The 19,648-nt window shown below is 44.5% G+C and overlaps 1 protein-coding gene across 7 annotated transcripts in view; it reads left to right on the top strand.

Moving 5' to 3' along the window:
* The window catches only part of ARID1B (AT-rich interaction domain 1B), a 443,672-nt gene that overhangs the window by 366,752 nt on the left and 57,272 nt on the right, over positions 1-19,648 (top strand). For all 7 annotated transcript variants that reach the window (XM_049653111.1, XM_049653112.1, XM_049653113.1 and 4 more), the window contains 2 exons: positions 3,730-3,909; positions 17,940-18,267. In XM_049653111.1, the coding sequence (XP_049509068.1) occupies positions 3,730-3,909; positions 17,940-18,267 (508 nt within the window). The remainder of the gene's footprint in view (positions 1-3,729; positions 3,910-17,939; positions 18,268-19,648) is intronic.

The raw sequence follows: 19,648 nt of genomic DNA on the forward strand, positions 1-19,648 counted from the left end.
CCCCCCCCCCCCCCCCCCGCCGCCACTACCTCTCATCAGTGATTTTGCTTTGCCCGGGGTCTCAGCTGCCTGCAGTCAGCCACACTCCAGAAGCGGATGGTCCTCCTTCTGATGGCCAGAAGGTCGGTGGTAGCCTAACGCCATGTCACGACACCTGCGTCCTTCACCTCCCTTCGTCTCCTAGTGTAGGTACCGTGTCACCTGACATCATCCCAAGAAGGAGCAGCATGGGTGCCGTGCGGTATTTTGAGAGACAGGCCATGTTCACATAGGTTTTATTACAGTGTATTGTTAAAATTGTTCTATTTTATATTAGTTATTGCTGTTAATCTCTTACTGTGCCCAGTTTACAAATTAAACTTTATCATAGGTATGTTTGTATAGGAAAAAACATCGTATACATAGGATTCGGCACTATCCACAGCTTCAGGCGTCCCCTGGGGGGTCTGGGAACGTAAGCCCGCAGGTAAGGGGAGACAACTGTATACCGTCTTAAAATTTCCTATCGTATTTGGAGTTTGTAAAGTTACGCAAGTACTAGAGTAACATAGATTCCACGCATTTAAATAAAAAACAAATGCATAAAAACGAGCTTGTTCATTCTAGCTAGAAAGGACATCTGCGTATATGAGGTGTTCAGGAGTTAAAAGATATTTGTGGCACTTTATCAACCAGAAAAGTATCATCAGGTTCCTTGTCTGTATCGCATTTCACAGTACAGAACATTTTCACACACTGTCCCAGTTGATCCTACAGCAGCCCCTTCTTCATTTTAAGATGAGACTTGGATAAATTAGGATTTGCTGAAGGTCACAAAGCTCGTTCGATCAGTACACGCTTGTAAATGTGTTTATTTACGTATCCGTCTCTACTAGTAGACTCTGAGCTAGTGACGCAAACCAGACCGTAGTCTCAGCCTCGTGTTCCCAGTTGAGTGCCATTAGATGACCACAGCTAAGAAGGGAGACACGCAAGTGATGTCACCTTCTTCTATCTTCCTGGGGAACACGTGGAAAGAGAGGAGTCTCTCCGAAAACCTCAAGTAAGATTTCAGGACGCTTTTGTAAGCGGTGCCATTGCAAATCATCCACAGAAAGAAATAGATTTCCAATTTTAATTTCTGTGGAAGGAGGTGGATTCCATACCCCTAGGACCTTGTGTCTGCGTTGTGGAACTTGATGTCGTGACATGATCTGCTCGAACTTGTCTTAGTGTTCCTCGTCTCTTGGAATCTTTTCGTAAACTTGGTTTTCTGCAAAATGCCAGTGATGAGTGAGGGAATTCAAGTGGAATGTGGCATCTATATTTTTAAGGACTGAGTAAACAGTCAGAAATAAAGAAATAACTTGCCCGGGTAAGAATTCTTAGAACTCGTTTGAACAAACCTTAAGCCTATTAAGTGTCCCAGAGGCAGCAATAACCTGAGGATGTACTATATTATCCGAGGTCCTAAATCCTTCAGCATGGACACTTTCATGGTTGAAGTGGAATTTAATGCCCCAGAAAAGGACCTGTGTTATTTTCTTGAACTAATGAAGAAGACAGCGGCCATTCTCTGAAAGAAAGAAAGAAAAACCCACACAATCTGTATGGAATTTAAACACATTTTTTATTAAACAGGACTCTATATGAAACTCTCGAGAATTTTATAGTAAAGCTTAGATAAATATTTCATGAAACATCTTAAGATGCAATCATTTATAGTAATTTTAGTGCTCTGATTTCTGTTTGTTTTCAGATTTGAAAAAGCAAACATTTTCTATGATGATTTATATCTAGGAGCTGCCAGTTGAGCCCAATTTCATAAGACTTATCTTTATAAATAAATGGAATAGCTCTTCTTACTTTTATTCTGTCTCTTAAGATGAAGCAATGTTGAAAGATCTTTTTTTTTTTTTTTTTTCCTAGCTGAAATATAAACCATGACCTCGGTAAATGTCCTGCCTCATTTATCCCCCCCAAGTTTATGCTGGTGTTGGATCGGGGCATCATCTTCCCTCCAGCTGCCTCAGTAGACTCTCTCTAGAAGCTACTGTCCTGGGCTCTTCCCGTGCCTCCCCCCAACCCCCCACCCCACTCCCGCCTGCGCACTCTGCAGGAAACTAGAGACTTCACCTGACACGTGAGACCTCTGACTAACCCAAGCTCCTGGGTTCCTGGAGCTGTTATTCAGATAGCCCTTTGTTAGTATGTTAGTTTGACGGTATTAGCTTTTTTTTAGATACATGTCTTGATTTGGGCTACTCTGTCCAAATGAGTCTTTCACAGTTCATTCTACATGCTTGTTTATATTTGCCCGAATTGCTGATGACTGGATGTACCTTGACGTTATGGTCCTGCATAATTTAAAGATGTATTTTCTTTATCCGTTTGGATAGTTACCTGCTAAGCACCTACTCTGTTGTGCTCTGCGCTCTGTTGGGCGCATGAGGAATGTAATAATCATCCATTCAATAAATAGTTCCCCACCATGTGCCAGACTCTGCTGGCACTTTGGATGCAGCACTGAGACAGACATGATCCTTGCCCTCATGGAGCAGATTTTTAGCAGGGAGAGAGAGGCTAAGTGAGTTGAAAATACGGGGAAACGATTGCAGGTTATGAGAAGTGCCGTGAAGAAACACGAGTGAGAAATGGCCAGGGTGGTTCCGCGTCGGGGTGGGCAGCCGGGGAAGAGCCCTGGAGAGGAGAAGGCATCGGCAGGTGGGAGAACATTCTCTGGAGCCATGCTTTGTAGCTGCCCGGAGCCATAGGAAATGGGGTTGGAGTGAGACCCGAACGCCTGACCCCAGAGGAGCCCGCAGGCCATGGTCAGAGGTTTGCATTTGGTTCCCGGGCTCACGGGAAAGCCTTGAGGGCTTTCATGCAGGAAAGATATGCTCTAATTTCTTTTTTTATTCCTGAGAGATGGTTCTGGCAGCTTTGTGAAAGTGAGGCGAAAGGAACAAAGCAGGGGTGGGTGGCGCAGAGGCTTGGAGATGAGTGTTGGGGGAGGGGGATATGAGCGCTGGCCAAGCTTCTGGAGAAATGGAGGGGAGCAGAGGCAACAGGATGGGCGCACACCTAGGAAACGGGTGGGGGCTGACGCCTGGCGGGGACAGTGGGTGAGTGCCGTTGCCATTGGCAGGTTTACGGGAGGAAGTCAGGGTTCTGAAACAGCAGGATCCACTTCAGACCCGCCCGTTGTTCACAGCGGACCTGTAAGCAGTGGTCTGAATCAGGGTTCAGGTCTGCAGCACTTAGGAGTCAAGGTGAACAGTGGCTGCTCAGGAGACCAGGGGGGCAGAACAGTTCCGTGCAGAGGAGAGAAAGGTACTGGCCTGGCCTTGAGAAGAAGGGCAGGATGTTTGGGTGGCGGGAGACATGCATCCCGGAGATCAGCCTGGCAGGAATGGAAGGCTCTCAGGATAAGAGGGTCCTGGGTGTTCCTGTGGCTTTTGGTAGGGGCCTCATCTCCAAGAGAGGTTAAGCTTGCTCGCCCTTCCTCCCTCTTCTCCTTTCCCTAGTTCACGATCCACTGGGTTCCCGGGAACTCTAATGGGCGTTCCGAGTTAGGACTAGGGGAGCCCCAGGGGACCCTTCCAGATCCTCCACTTTGGGTTTGAAATACCTTTAGATGTTTCTTTAGGGGAGTCGCACAGTGCCAGTCTTCTTCGTGTCCACCTTCCACACAATCCCATATCCGTTTTGTCACCTACACTTACATATTTCCATTTATTTCCCACCTAGGTTTTATGGCAGGCACACAAAGAAACCCTCAGATGTCTCAATATGGACCTCAACAGACAGGACCATCCATGTCGCCTCATCCTTCTCCTGGAGGCCAGATGCATCCTGGAATCAGTAGCTTTCAGCAGAGTAACTCAAGTGGGACTTATGGTCCGCAGATGAGCCAGTATGGACCACAAGGTAAACGACGTTTCTCAAAAATGCATCGCAGTAGGCTGTAGAGGTTTTGTTAATATGTTAGTCCTTCGAGGTCTTCATATTATAAACATCTTGTAAGATCCCATTATTTGTTACCTGGCGGGTTGGTGAGGTTAATGCAAACCCACAGTCCTTCAGTTGCCCATCGTGATGGGAAGAATAATTATAGCAAGTGTTCATTAAGCATTCATGCATCAGACACTGTGGTAAATGCTCTTAATATGTGTGTTATTAATGAAGGAGTAAATCTTAGTTTCTGTGATGTCGTTTGAAATGCTCGTTGAGAAATAGACACAGGCCTTGTCCTCAAAAAGTTTCTGATTTAAAACTTGGGTTTCATTATGTTGGATTCTTACTGTGCCCCCTTAACAATGTGCTCACTACTCAGACAGATGTCGTCCCATTACACCTGCTCCCAGTTTGTCTCCAAAGTGCTATATCTGATAAATAGTAGTTCTCATTTTTTCAGTCATTACTGGTCTTACTCTTAGAAGATAGAACAAAGCCTGAAATGGGCATGTCTTTCAAAAAGGAAGATAAGGGGGCACCCGGCTGGCTCGGTCCGTGGAGCGTGCAGCTCTTGATCTTGGGGTTGTGAGTTTAGCCCCACGTTGGGTGTAGAGATTACTTAAAAGTAAAGTCTTTTAAAAGGGGGGAGGGGAGATGAGACGAGTGGAAAAATAAATGAGACTATGCCAAGATGCCCTGTTTACATCTGCCTTCCTGGAAATCGATGTATGTTTTTTCATGTACATGTAGAATCCTTTTATCAAGGTTTTTAACCTGATACATATTTTTTCTAAGTCACTTTTGGCAATAAGGCGTTTGAATTTAGCACCTTCTTTATGTTTTGTTTATTTAACTTAGACATTAATGGATAATTTAGAGAGAATGAGATAATCTGGCACAATTCCCAGAGTTTCCTCACTTCTGAAAATATCAGGAATTTTCCAAGTGGAGACGATGAATGCCCACTAGGAGGTTCTAGTAAAACAACAACAAAGTCGGGTCTCCTCCTGTTAAATAAAGTTTTATTTTCTGAAGACATTTGTGTCTGTTTAGCAAACCATTGAGCTCTGTTGGGGTTCATTGAGCCTCTCCAGCCATTGAGTGTGTGCCTAACAAAGCTAGATGGTTCTATGAGGCCTTAGCACCTTCTTGGCTTTTCACCTGGTATTTCTCACCTGGTTTTTCTCAGAAAAATGCCTTCTTTCTGTTTATAGTATTTCACGGTTTGAAAATTGAGTTATCAACATACTATCTTATCTTGGAAGATCTCTTTCTGAAAGATTATAATATTATCCAATATTCAATACTCCCAATATAACATTGCTTCCTTGCCTTACATTGCTTTGTTATTTTACATTCCAACTATCTCTGTTGTTAGGGAAACTATGTTAGAACACCCAAAACAGGGGTGCCTGGCTGGCTCAGTCAGTTAAGCATCCGACTCTTGATTTCGGCTCAGGTCATGATCTCACAGTCCTGGGATCGAACCCCGCATCGGGCTCAGCACAGATCCTGAAGCCTACTTGGGATTCTCTCTCTCCCTCTCTCTCTGCCCCTGTCCTGCTTGTTCTCTCTCTCTCTCTCAAAATAAATAAACTTAAAAAAAAAACGTTTTATTTGGCCCCTTCCGGCCTTTGTCAATACATGCATGTAGTCAGGGTGGATATAGACTATGTTTTGCTTGATTCCCTTCACACCATATCATTAATGGTTTTCCAAGATCTTAATTTCAGTAGGCCCTAGGAGTTCAGGTCCCAGTTGACAGTAAGTCTGCCCTGTTCCCTGTCAGCCCCAGGAAGCCGCGGCACGAAGAAGTTTGTTGCTGACCTAAGGCAGGTCAGTGAGTCACCCGGTTGTGAGAGAGCACACCCGCTCACCAACTCCTCTCAGCGGGCGTCTTCAAGGCTTCCTTGGCTGTTGTGAAAAGAAGGAAACTTTAGTGAAAGTTAGAAAAGCAGTCTGTAAGTTGTGATATACACAGAAAATGTGGACTTGTGCTCAGCATGTAACTGGAGACAGGTCAGGCTTGTGCTCCCAGAATTGGGAGTGGCTAAAGGTCTGGGACTTGACCGCTAACACTCACAAGGGCTTCTTATAATCTTGAAAATTGGTCTGTCTTCTCTTAAATAATTCACTCTTGCAACCTCATCCTCTACTGTTCTCATAATAAGGGAAGATGGAAGCTTGACTGTCTGAGGAGTCTTTTGTGAAGAGCTAAGAAAGTGTTTATGCTATTGGAGTTAATAGCAGGAAAGGCAATTTCTATAGAATGGATTTCTTCTCTGAGTAAAACCCTCAGTTTTCCGGAATAATTGAACATTAAGATTCATAATTTAAGAACACTGAACCTGTGAGGGTTCTCATCCAAACTGCTGAGTGTCCTTGGAAAATTGCTTACTCTTTGGGAATTACCTTTCCTCTAGAAAATGAGAAAATTAGATCGTGTTACTTTAGAATTTGCTTCCAATTCTAATATTCTACAAGTCTAAATCTTGCTTCTTGTCTGAAGCCTTTTATATCCATGCGGCCCACTGGACCCACCACATCACACTTTGGTTATATGGTCAAGAAGGGATTTATTTTCAGGCATAAATACTGAGTTCAGGTTGATATTAGAAACCATTTAGAATATGGAAGATCATTTCCATACTCAACACTTCTTCATTTTGAAAACAGGTGCCCTCAGATTTGTCCTCTCTGTCATTCCTTCTCCCGAGTGATAGCTTGCTCTTGTCCACCCCGAGCTGTGCCTCCTCCTGGGTTCCTTGACTGGCTCCAAATGCCGTGTGCTGAAAATCAGTGTCCTGGGACTCTGCCTTCAGCTCCGAATTGTTGGCCTTTCCTTATTGTATTCTCCTTTCCCCAGCAAGCACTAAATGACAGGAAATTAGCGCTTGTAACACAATTACTCAATTCAGTAAGTGTCCTTACCTTTGCATTTCTCTCTTTGTTGATCTTTTTAAACTTGATCTTTTTAAACTGGACCCAAAATAAGTATTTTATTCTACCTTGTCTTAATTAGCTACTCAAATTAGTCATCAGACATTCAGCTTGCATTTTCATGCTACGTGTTTTAACATCTCTGAAAAGAATCACTTGTGTGTGAGCCACAGAGGCCATTATTTTCATCTTCTGTTTCTGTTCCTAACTGGATGAGTGTCTTCTCTGTTAGTTTTGTTTTGAAGAGATCTCAGAGGAAAATACCTTACGATCTTTTTTTAAGTCTTCTTACTGTCAGAAACGACTTCTGCAAAATTGTTATTTAGTAGTAACAGCCGACATCCATTACTGTGCCCTGGGTCCTGTTTGAAGTGTGTTCCATAGATTAACTCACTTCATCCTCACGGCATACTACAGGACGGGTACCATTTACCCCTGGACAGATGGAGAAACAGAGACAGCTTCACCAGGATACGCCACGGTCATGCCAGGATTCAAATTCGGGCAGACTCACCCATTTGCTTAATTAATGGGAAGCTCTCACATTGTCCCCATTTGCAAATGAGCAGGTTAAGTAATTGACCCACGATCTCACAGCTAGTAGGTGACAGGGCCTGGGTTCAAACCAAGGGAGATTTCAGAGGCCACTCACATAGTCACTGGGGTGTTATTTCCCACGCCATAGATGTACCCTCCTTGCTGGTTCATTCATTCAGAAAGCCACTGGGGAAACCAAAAGACAAACTACTTGCCTTCAAGGAACGAGGAGCATTTGGGGAATTCAGGCTTGGAAACACATCAAAGATACTAGAGATTAAGAAAAAAGTTTCTATGAAGTGAAGAAGGAAATTTTTTAGAAATGTATATTACTAAAGTCTGCATTATTACATATGCAAATGGAATGAGTCCAATCTAAATGTGTGAAAATGTCTAATTGCAGTGTATTTTATGAAATAGCACTTTTCTACCTTCAGGCAAGCACATATAATAACTACCCTTACGAGGTGTTTGCAAGTAGGGCCACGAGACTTGCTTTAATAAATAGAATGGAATTATGTAATTGACACGTTAATTATTAATAAATGAATTTGGGGGAAAGATTGCTGAAACAAATTTCGCCTTCATGTTTCTTAAGAACAAAGACTGTCTTGTTTTTGTGTTCTCTAAAACAGTGTCTGTCACACGGACTGTCCACAAATACTTTTTGCACATTTGTCACTGCGGGCAGTGGGGGTCTAGGCTTAATTTTGCTCTAAATAGCAGTATTTCCTTGGGCAACTAAATAATTCTGAGCTTAGATTCCCCTCAGTTATTCACTCACTTGTATGACAGGGTCTGCACCACCACATACAGCTTTTTCCCAGGTTTGTACCCTGAAGCAGGCCTGGGTTTATGCCTTAATTTGTATAGTGTGGGTCTTAGGAAGCAGGGAACTTTCAATCAGATGAGTCTGATGGGCCTTTTGTTTCTAAATTACTTGATAAAAGGTATTTATTCTGGGGCACCGGGGTGGCTCAGTTGGTTGAGTGTCCAACTTCAGCTCAGGTCATGATCTCCTGGTTCATGAGTTCAAGGCCCGCGTCGGGCTCTGTGCTGACAGCTCGGAGCCTGGAGCCTGCTTTGGATTCTGTGTCTCCCTCTCACTCTGCCCCTCCTCCGCTCGTGCTCTGATCTCTGTCTCTTAAAAATAAATAAACATCAAAAAAAAATTTTTTTAAGGTATTTTTTCCAAAGAAGTTAAAGGGTTTTTTTTTTTTCTAAAATAGATGCCATTTGAAATATTCCTTCTCCTTTCATTAACATAAGTTTCTCAATGAATTCAGAAAACTCCAAATCATACCTAGTTGAAATGAATGCAGCTCCAAACTAGCAAATTACACATTGATCATCTTACAACTGTTTCAGCTGCAGAGGAAGAATGCATGTTAGTAGGGAGCAGTCCACTCAGTACCTTGTAGTAGCGACCTTAGTGTCACCACGACCCAGGATGTCAGTCTCCACTCTTCCAAGTCCAGAATCGCAGTCTTATTATTGAATTAAGCTGAATTCAGCCTCTCTCCCACAGAGGTGAAATGTGTCTGCCACATGGGTTCACACGTCCCCCTGGACAGTGCTGCAGACTGACGACATCCTCTTCTCTGGCTTTCGGAAGGCTGGTCTCTGTGCAGATCCCTCCGTTTGGTTAACTCGGTTTCTTCTCCCCCGGAATCCGGTTGTGCTGCGTGTGACAAGTTTATTACCGTAACCTTATTTTATGGTTAAATCTGCAGTGCCCTGCACGTGTTCAGTTCCGTATTCCATATTGTTTTGTTGTTAAAGAAATATTCCAAATCTTCATCTCCCCAAGACCGGAGAAGAAAACAGAAATTGAAGTAGGTCATTTATAGCAAAAGACCGTTAACGCCCTCTTCTTTTGATGCTTAAATTCAGCTTTCGCATTACAAGGTTTACGCATGAATTTTTCTCAACGGACTGATGATCGTCACAATTTTATCAAAACCTGGGAATTTAAACCACTTAAAATTTAAAAAAGGAAAAATTAAAAAAAGAAAAGAAAAACACAAAGCAGCTGTAACTTGGACTGGTGTGAAACTATTTTACCTTGCCAATTAAAATCAACAGCACTCAGGAGTGCCGCGAGGCACTGCCCTTGCTGAGTAAGCTCATCTCATCCCGGTGGGCTGGCCCTCCTCTACAGCTCCTGGTCACGACAGCCATGGACAGCACTGTAGAGACAACAGGATGTGCACGTTCAGCTTTACTTTACATCTTAGCCTTTTCCCAGGGCCCACAGCTCTGCCCTTTTTTCAAACGTCCGAAAAGAAATGGCCTTATTGAATCACAGGTGACGGATCTGAGTCCCTCAGCCATCAGGGGAAGCAGGTAAGCGCTCTCCCTCCAGGGGGCGCTGTTCGACGCTTGAGAGCACAGGGCGCAAGGACTCTGGAGCCCAGGGGAGGACAGAGGTGCGTTTGCAATGTGTGACAGCGGTGACTCTGACACTTTTTCATTTCTTACCAGAGAGATTTCACTGTTTGATACTAAATTTGACTACTGAGTTGAGGTCATACCTTTTTAATGTAAGCGCTTTTTCTTATACTCGGTTTGAGAAATAAATTTGAATATCTGTGCATCATGAAAATAAAATTACACATATGATGCATACATAAAAAGGTAACTTCACTGATTAAAAACCTATTAATATTGGAATAGTTTCTCTGTGTTCCTTGAAAGATTCTATTTATGGACTGTCCTTGTCCAACAGTAGTTAGTTATTATCATTTTTCCCCCACAGCAACCACGTAAGATAGCTAATCCTGTATTATACCCTTTTTACAGATGAGAAAACTGACCTTGGGAGTAAGAAGTGGCTTTCTGAAGGTCACACGTAGCAGACAGTTGTACCCGTACTATTTGAGGGCCTATGCCTTCTCCTTCACTCACTGCCCTGGAGCCCGATACTGGCATCTGGCTGTGTCCGTATGTCTTCTGGGCCTGTGTGTGATGTCAGCCTCAGTGATCGTTGTTTCTCTGAGGATCCACTTTTCCTTGCTGAGAGGCCACCAACACATGCACAGCTCCTTTCCCGGGAGTGGCTCTCCTCAGTCGCCTTCCCACGGACACCTCCCTCACCACGCTGTATAAATCTCCCTTTGTCTTTCTTCATAGCACTTAGAGCCATACGACGTCTTCTAGGATTGCTCCTTTGCCTGTGTTCTGCCACCAGAATGTAGGCTTTTTGCCTTCATTCGCTGCTGAATCCCCAGCCATTAGCCCAGAGCTAGCACATAAGAGGCCCTTAAGAACTATTTAGGGGGTGCGCCTGGGTGGCTCAGTTGGTTAAGCGTCCGACTTCAGCTCAGGTCATGATCTCACAGTTCATGAGTTCGAGCCCCACGTCGGGCTTTGTGCTGACACCTCAGAGCCTGCGTCACATTCTGTGTCTCCCTCTCTTTCTACCCCTCCCCCTCTTGTGTTCTGTCTCTCTCTCTCTCTCTCTTTTTATTATTTTTTTTTAATGTTTATTTTATTTTTGAGAGAGAGAGCACCAGCGGGGAGGGGCAGAGAGAGAGGAAGACACAGAATCCAAAGCAGGCTCCAGGCTCTGAGCAGTCAGCACAGAGCCCGACGTGAGGCTCGAACTCATGGACCGCGAGATCATGATCTGAGGCAGTCAGACACTCAACCAACTGAGCCACCCAGGCGCCCCGTGTCTCTCTCTCTCTCTCTTAAAAATAAATGTTAAAAATTTTTTTAAAAAATCAGTAAAAAAAAAAAAAAATTACCTTTGGGAGGTGAAACGAAGGATCACCTTTGTCTGTTTCTCTCTCTGCTCTTGTACTCACTGTACTGAACTTGCATTATTGTATAATTAAATTTTTGAAGGGGTCCATTTTTGTAACATATGGAGAAAAAACTACCAAAAGTGAAACTCTGAACCCAAAGTAGGCCTTTCCCCCTCTGTTCCGAGCTTTGTGCAATATGGTCACTTCTCGTACATGGTGAAGACTTGAAAATGCATGTTGACTTAGGGAAAAAATATGGTACCCATACGTATTGATTCCAAAAACAAATTATTCATTCCCACCAGTGGTAGGATTTAATGCAACTGGGGGTAAGTCAGCTTTCATTTTGAACCTGCATTTGTGGTCTTCCTATCTACTCGATCAGGTGGTGCCCAAAGAGCAGCATTGTGTGATCAGCCTGTGTAAAAAGGTGGGGTTGAAAGGTTTTTGAAATAGAACTTTTTTTTTTTTAACACAGAAAGGATCTTATGAAATACGGTAACCAGCAAATAAGCATGTGAAAAATGCTCAAAATCATTCTATTTCTTAATGTCTATTTCTTTTTTTTTTTTTTTTAACGTTTATTTATTTTTGAGACAGAGAGAGACAGAGCATGAACGGGGGAGGGTCAGAGAGAGGGAGACACAGAGTCTGAAACAGGTTCCAGACTCTGAGCTGTCAGCACAGAGCCCGACGCGGGGCTTGAACTCACGGACCGCAAGATCATGACCTGAGCCGAAGTCGGACGCTTAACCGACTGAGCCACCCAGGCACCCCCTTGATGTCTATTTCTGAGAGAGAGAGCAAGGGAGGGGCAGAACAAGGAAGGGACAGAGGATCCGAAGCAGGCTCTGCGCTGACAGCAGAGAGCCCGATGCGGACCCTGAACTCGCAAACCATGAGATCATGACCTGAGCCGAAACCAAGAGTCGGATGCTTAACCGACTGAGCCACCCAGGCGCCCCGCTAATTTTTTTTTTTTCGTTGGCGATATCAACAATGTAGAGCAATTAGAACTCCTACGTGTTTTTTTTTGAACTTACACATTTTGTGGTAGGGTTTCTTCAAAAGCCCGACATGTACTTAGCCTTCAACCTGGCACTCTCTCATCCCTAGGGTTCTGCCAAGAGAAATGAAACCTATGTCCACACAAAGACCTGTGTGCAAATGTTAGCGGCTTTGTTCATATCGCCAAAAACTGGAAACAACTCAAATGTCCACAGAATTGAATGCTCCTCAGCAACAAAAGGGAACAAGCCACTGATGTGTGCAATAATGTGGATGATGAATTTCAAAAGCGTGGTGCTTTGGGAAAGGAGCCAGACACAAAAAGACCACATGCTGTATGATTCTATATGACATCGTGGAGAAGGCAAAGCTGGAGGAACAGAAATCAGATCAGTGGTTCCCACGAGGGGGAGGGAGTGAGAATGACCACAAAATGGCAGGGTTTTTTCATCATGGTAGAAATAACCCACATCGTGGTGGTTATGGAACTACACAGGATTGTTATTGTACGTAAATTCTATCTCTAGACATGACCTAAAATCATATTATGTAGTAGACAGCTGCGAAAAGTAGCGAACGTTATTAACTAAACAACGAGGTAAATGCGTATTTAGCCCTCATTCACAAACATGTTTATCATAATACATTGCTAATTATCCATTTTATTTTCTCCTGCTCGGGGTAAAGTGTCGGTTCTGTGACTTGGGCACCATTGTATCCTCCACAGCATGGGGGAATAATGGAGAGCCTTGCCTGTAAAAGTTACTCATAAATAATTTGTTGAATGGTGAAACGGAGAAGCAAAACTTCATATGTGAGTGGAAACACTTAATAGTTCAATAAAAGCGCTAAGCTTGGAATATTGATTGTAACTAGCAAATTTAAATATTCCAGAGTCAGGTACAGAATTATCTGCACTTCCCCTGAAATAATCATGGTGACTTGAATAGAGTCTAGCTCCCGCTTCCTCTCTCTGGCGCTTGACTATAACTCCCGGTAGGTTGAAATCTGAATTTATTCGGCGACCGATTTTCCAAAGCTGGTGTGCCAAGATGAACCCACTTGAAAACCGTGAGCTCTCGGACTTGGCTGCCAGACCCGTCCAGCTGAGGTGGGCTGGACCAGCATCTGCTGCCTTCATTGTGCTTAATGCTGGATCCATCTGTTTTCTGTCAAAGCCAGTGCCAACAAATTACTAATCTATTAGAGAAACATGGAAATAAGATTGCACTTCTCATTCCTGGCTTTTCCTCTCATATTTTGCTTGGCTTACGTGTTTGGTTTTTATTTATTTGGAGGAGAAAGATACGTTATCGAGTGGGCAAGGCGGGGGCATTAATCATTTTTTCACTCCTTCCACGCATTTTTAAAAGACTATGGGGACAAGATCATCAATGATCAGTGGCTGTTGAGGGTGTTATGAGCGTCGATGATGATGGCGGTAGTAACAACTGTCGTTTATTAGGGGACTCCGTGCTCGGCGCTGTCCTAGTCCCTCCGTACCTATTCCCCACTACTCTCGTTACTTTACAGATGGCAAAACTGATGTGCAGACAGGTTAAGTAACTTGTCCAAGGTCAGGCCGCTATTCAGACCCAAATTCTAGAGCCTGCGCTTTGTCCATCGCTGCCTCTTAAGCCATTTAAAGCCTTTAGAAAGCATTTTTATCCAGGCATGTGAGTTTAATGAGGAAAGTCTTTAGAGTTTCAAGGAGAAGAAAAGGGGACTTTGTATTTCTTCCACCAAGTAGAGGCCTCTATAATTAGAACATATTCCCTTGACGTGTGCTTTTGAGTGCCGATTCATGGAATCAACCCAACTGATTGAGGAAAATTAGATTGGGAGCCCGGTACTCAACGGGCCTTTCTAAGCACAAGTGCTTTTGTGTGCATGTCTGGGTGTGCCTGGTGGTCGTGGTCCAGCACGTCCACCGCCCGATGGCAGGACGCCGCCTGGCTGCTGAATTGAGCAAAGCCACGGAAACACAGCTCTTTTTCGCACACGCCACGAATGAGATAGATGAGGTCGGGTCCAGGGTAACCGAACATCGCCATCCTTTCTTTCCTTTGGGATCATTAAAGTACAGCTCCTGCCTGCCGGTTAAACCCCAAGTACAGGAACCCAGTGTGACGGAATTTCTCTGTTCCCCCCATAAGCAGAGTTCAACAAAATCAGGAACCTTCTTCTCTAATAAAACCGCACTGTGGGTATAGTCTGAGATAAGCATGTCTAAATGCTTGTTTTCTAAAACAAGATTAAAGTGTTATTTCATTTCCTTCGAAAGCAAAGGGTACATATGTTTTCACTGAGTAAGGTTTCTTACCAAATGAGTCACTTACCAAGTGTTGGGGGAGGGTGGGAACTGGTAATCGAATGAGTATGTGAATTAATTTCATTTGCATTCGAGCTGTGAATGAGTCGATTTATTTTTAATAAAAGCAAGAGCCAAAAAAGAGCCCTGTCTTCACTGATGTTATCGGGCTGTCTGGAAGTGAGGGCGTGTGAGGTCAGTGAGGGCGGAGAGGAGAAATCTTAATTCTGCCCCCAGAGACGCGTTCTGAGGACTGCGCTCTGAGGAGGCGTGGGAAGAGGCAGGACGGCAGCCTGCCCACCGCGCCGTGTCCCTCACAAGCCGGGGAGGCATAAGGTGCCCTTTCCACCAAGATGCTGTGACGGGAAGACAGACGGGGACCTTATGTGGGGTCCTGTGGGGTGGGAGACTCTGAAACAAGAACTTTTTATAAAGAACTTTGAAATTGATAAACAGTGAATGTTTTACCTTTTACTTGGAAACAGCATACGTTTGTTTCTGCAAAGGCAGAGTGTCGTCTTACGAGAAGGCAGTTTAAATTTGAGGAGCTGGCCATAAAAGACCCACCCGCATGTAACTCGGTGGTCCTGAAGTAATTTACATCAAACCTCTCCTGTTCCCTCTATTCTCTTTTGTTTTTCTCTCCATTTTCCAGTTCCTTCAACTGCTAGTGCCTCCCTCTGTTATTCCTCTTTAGACTTTCTTTAGCCTTCCAGAGGACATCCGGGGTCAAAGAAATCTGGCTTTAACAAGTCGCTTTCCGTGCTGGTGGAGCACTTCATTAGTTTGTCCCAAGATTGGTCTATAGCAGGGGCCAGCAGATTATGGCCCACTTTGGCCCACCACCTGTGTCTGTAAATGAAGTTTTATTGGAACACAGGCGCTTCCATTTGTGGAGATAGCGCCTCTGGCCACGTCGGAGCCACAGAGGCAGTTGAGTTGAGACTGTCTTGCCCCATACAGTCTAAACTATTTACTGCCCCACCCTTTACAGAGAGTGTGGCGGCCCATGGTCCTAGTGAATGGTGGCTTCCGTACCATCTGCAATAAATAACACTCTTCACGACACCCAAATAAGAAAGCTCATGTGATGCACCTAACAGAGAGCAAGTACCCAGTCAGTGTTGAAAGTCCACGGATCTCTTGTGGATTTGTAGGTCATGCTGCTTTACATGTGTGGGCTTAAGAAAACCTGGTTCTCCTGTCGTGATGATATGTTACGTAAGTGTGGTTTTTCCTTAAGCATCTGAGAGGCTGCACGGCGGTGTGATGTGCCTGGACTCTGAACTGCACACACAGACTACCTGAGTGCAAACCGTGGCTCCTCTGCCCGTCGGGCACTTGACCTCGAGACAAGCTCCCCAACGTCCCGTGCCTCAGGTCCCTCATCTCTAAAATGAGCAGTGTAATAATAGGGGCCTCTTGGGCCTGCTACAAGGATCAAGTGAGTTAATGCAAAGAATTTGGAACTGAGCTTAGCACATAGTAAATATCAAGTATTTGCTTTTGATATTTTTACTAGTCAAATCCAGTTTCTGCTGGAAAACCTGGGGAAGCTCCTCCTTATCTTCCAAATAAACCCTACACTTGGCGGCCTGGAACATGAGACCATGCAGGTCTGACCTCTTCCCCCGGGGCCCCGTCCCAGCCACACAGAGCTCCTCCGTGACTTATCTGGAGATCGTTTGCTCTCTGGCTGGCTGTGCCGTGTGCACGCTGTCCTCTCTTCTGCCTTACTCGCCACTCAGGTATCTAACCCCTACCATTTTGACTCTGTGTTTGCAATACTTTACATACTTTATGCCCTTGAACCCTAGCAACCACTCCTCAAGCAGACCATATTAGAGGTGATAATCTTTGCTTTGTGGAGAAGAGGATGGGAAAGGAAAGAGGAGAATGAGCTGAGGTCTGGTAGTTAGTATGTGTGGAGCCTTCACTCAGCACCAGTGCTCCCAGGTCCCAGGGCCTGCCCCCCACGGGTTCCTGAGGCCACGGCCCAGCAAAGAAATCTTCGCTGAACTACACTGTCACGCTGACCCCCTCCCCCCTCAAGCAGACTTGCTCTCCATTCTCTTGCACTTTTAACAGTACATTATCTTTCTGGTTTTGCATTCATACTTTTTCTTGTCTTATCACTGCTGCTACACCTCACACACGTGCGCACACACACACACACACACGCACACACGGTGAGCAGCTTGAGTGTAGGAATTGAATTGTATTTAATTTTATATCCCCTGTGCCTAAAACAGTTACGTTATTTTGACAAGGAGGCTCTTCCAGAAAGCAGTAAGGATCGATTGAGAAAAGCTTATCCATATTCCGCAAATGCTTTTTACATTTGTTTCAATAATCATTTGTGAGAAAGCAGCATATCGTACTGGTTAATTACATGGGTCCTAGAACCTGTTTTTGCTGGAGCTTGAATCCTAACCTACTAGCTGTTGATTTTCTTCATTTATAAATGGGATCATGGTCATTTATATATGTATTTCATACGGTTATTGGAGAAGCGAACGAAACCATTGATGTAAAGCACTTAACCCAGCATGTCAAACACAGTACGGTTCAGCAGTTACTCTCTGCAATTGTTATTATTGGAACGACATTACTTATGCCTTTAATGTATGTACACTCGGTCAAAGTAAAAGGTGTGGAAGGAGAGAGAAAACTTTTGAAATAATTGGGGTCCTTGAGGCTGCTGCTCTCCTTGCGAGCGCATGCGCCAGCGTGAATGGGGGCTCGGGGGGGTCTGTCTGCCCCCCCCCCCCGGATGCCACCACCCCTTCACCGCGTTGACTGTCGTGCTAGTACGTGAAACCATATTTCCGAGGACATGGCACCAAGCACAAGCGAGCTGCTTTATCTGATGCTCAAGGCGGAAACAAAACAAAACAAAAACCCTGCTCCCAACACCAGAGAAAAACTGGTTGCTTTGCTGGACCAATGCTGAGTTTCCATGTGACCCCTCCTGTGGGGTTTTGGAGGATAATCTTGACCAGATGTGCATTTTGTCTTACATGCCGTCTTTCTGGCCCTTTGTCATGACTGCCGCATGCAGTAGTGGGGTAGTCATGCAGTCTCAGCGGCACGTTCCTAAGGACTAGGGGTTGAAATAATTCTGGGGTAAAACGCAGAAATGTGAACGTTGGGTGTGTTGAAGCACCAACACTCACTGCTAGCATATCCCTCGCCTGTGCATAGGTTGTTTTAATGATCAGCCTGATTGTCCCCTCCCTCTCTCAGCGGGCCTGCGTGGCTCTTTGCCTTGGAATGTGCCAAGATAGCTTATTTTGCCACAGCCCGCCTCGTCGGTGCCAGCAGGGGAAGGGTTAATAAGGGTCATGGCTGATATTCTGTGTTGATCACACTGTTGGACGAGAAGTCTTTCTTGTGGCCGTCCTCACAAGTACAGATACTAAGTAAAAGGCTTCAATTTGTGTTTACTTTTTGTTTAGGTAACTACTCCAGACCCCCAACGTATAGTGGGGTGCCCAGTGCGAGCTACAGCGGCCCAGGGCCCGGCATGGGCATCAATGCCAACAACCAGATGCACGGACAAGGGCCAAGCCAGCCGTGTGGTGCTATGCCCCTGGGACGAATGCCATCAGCTGGGATGCAGAACAGGCCGTTTCCTGGAAATATGAGCAGCATGACCCCCAGCTCTCCCGGCATGTCCCAGCAGGGAGGGCCAGGAATGGGGCCACCGATGCCAACCGTGAACCGTAAGGCACAGGAGGCAGCTGCCGCAGTGATGCAGGCCGCTGCAAACTCGGCACAAAGCAGGTATGCCGTCGGGGCAGGTGGTCTGGGTGCGGACGTGTGAGCACGTGCTGAGCACAGAGCTACATCGTCACCCGGGTCACCCGGGGCGGGGGGTGGGGGGGAGCAGTGGAGTGCGATTTTGCTCGGCCGTTCCTTCGGTGTTAATGTTTTCTGTACCGCAAAGTACAGACAGGTGAACGACAGAACACGTTCCGGGAGACATCGAGGAAGGAATCTGAGTTGTGGGAGGTTCTTTGAAATGACTGCGAGGAGTCCTTATAACCAGCCCAGAGCAGTGGCATATCTCATGGTTCCGTTTAGAACAGCTAGGTTTAGGCAGGAAAGTGTGAAGCCTGAAAAACTAGGCTTTTAAGATCGAAAACACTGAAAAAGAACCACCTTCTTTTTTTCTTTTTTTTTTTTTACCCCACCATAAAAATCTTTATAAAATAGAAACCTCGTCTATGCACATATTTGTATCGTGTGTGTTTGTCTAAATGTATACGTGTGAGATTTATAGATGTCATCTTCTTATATTTTATTTCTCTGGGCATACCTCTCTGTCCAAACCAAAATGTGGTTAATAAAGCAAAGATAATATTTCATAAAGTTTAAGTTGATAGAGCAAGGCTTTAGCCTCAATCACTTGTTTTTAATCTTGATTTCTAAAATGATTGAAGCAAATATTGAACCTATATAAAAATAACGTACTTAATTAAAAATTTATGACCGAAGTGACTAGTTTTAAAGGAAGCACTTATGAATGTGTTTTAAATTACGTTTAGCATATGTTAAAATATGTTTTAAAACAAAGCACGTTGACAGCTATGTCTGAAGTTACGGTATCTTCAGAAGAAAAGATAGAGGAATCAGATTTTTGTCAAAGGGAAAGAAAAATGTGCGTGTGTGTATGTGTGTGTTTAAATGTGTCCTTTGTTACTTTTCCTCTGAAAGCTGCTATTTGGGGAATGTTAGGGACCCCTTCAGTCTCCCTGTTTGCTCCAAATAAAAATAAATTTCCCTTGAGGAATCAAAAGGAAAATCAATCATCCTCTCTCTCTCTCTCTCATCCACATTATAATTACTTAAAATTTCCTGAACCCCAGATACTAACCTGAACCTCACAGACTTTAGGGAATGTATTAATAAACCTGAAAACTGGTTTGCCTGGTCCAGTTGAAGCTCTAATTTAGGGTTAATTGTCCATTGTTGCACCTCCTGAAGCACAAGTTATTTTCAAGTAGAAAGTACCTGACTGCATTGGACGATGAGGCCTCGGATAGCGGCCCGGGGAGAAGATAACCACAGATAATTAAGACATAATTGCTTGATAAAAAAAGTCTTGCTATGCTCCCTTCCTGAATCAGTTTATATATCATTTTGTATAAATTAACGTATAAAT

Source organism: Panthera uncia, assembly GCF_023721935.1.
Source record: "Panthera uncia isolate 11264 chromosome B2 unlocalized genomic scaffold, Puncia_PCG_1.0 HiC_scaffold_24, whole genome shotgun sequence".
In the NCBI taxonomy this organism is placed as follows: Eukaryota; Metazoa; Chordata; class Mammalia; order Carnivora; family Felidae; genus Panthera; species Panthera uncia.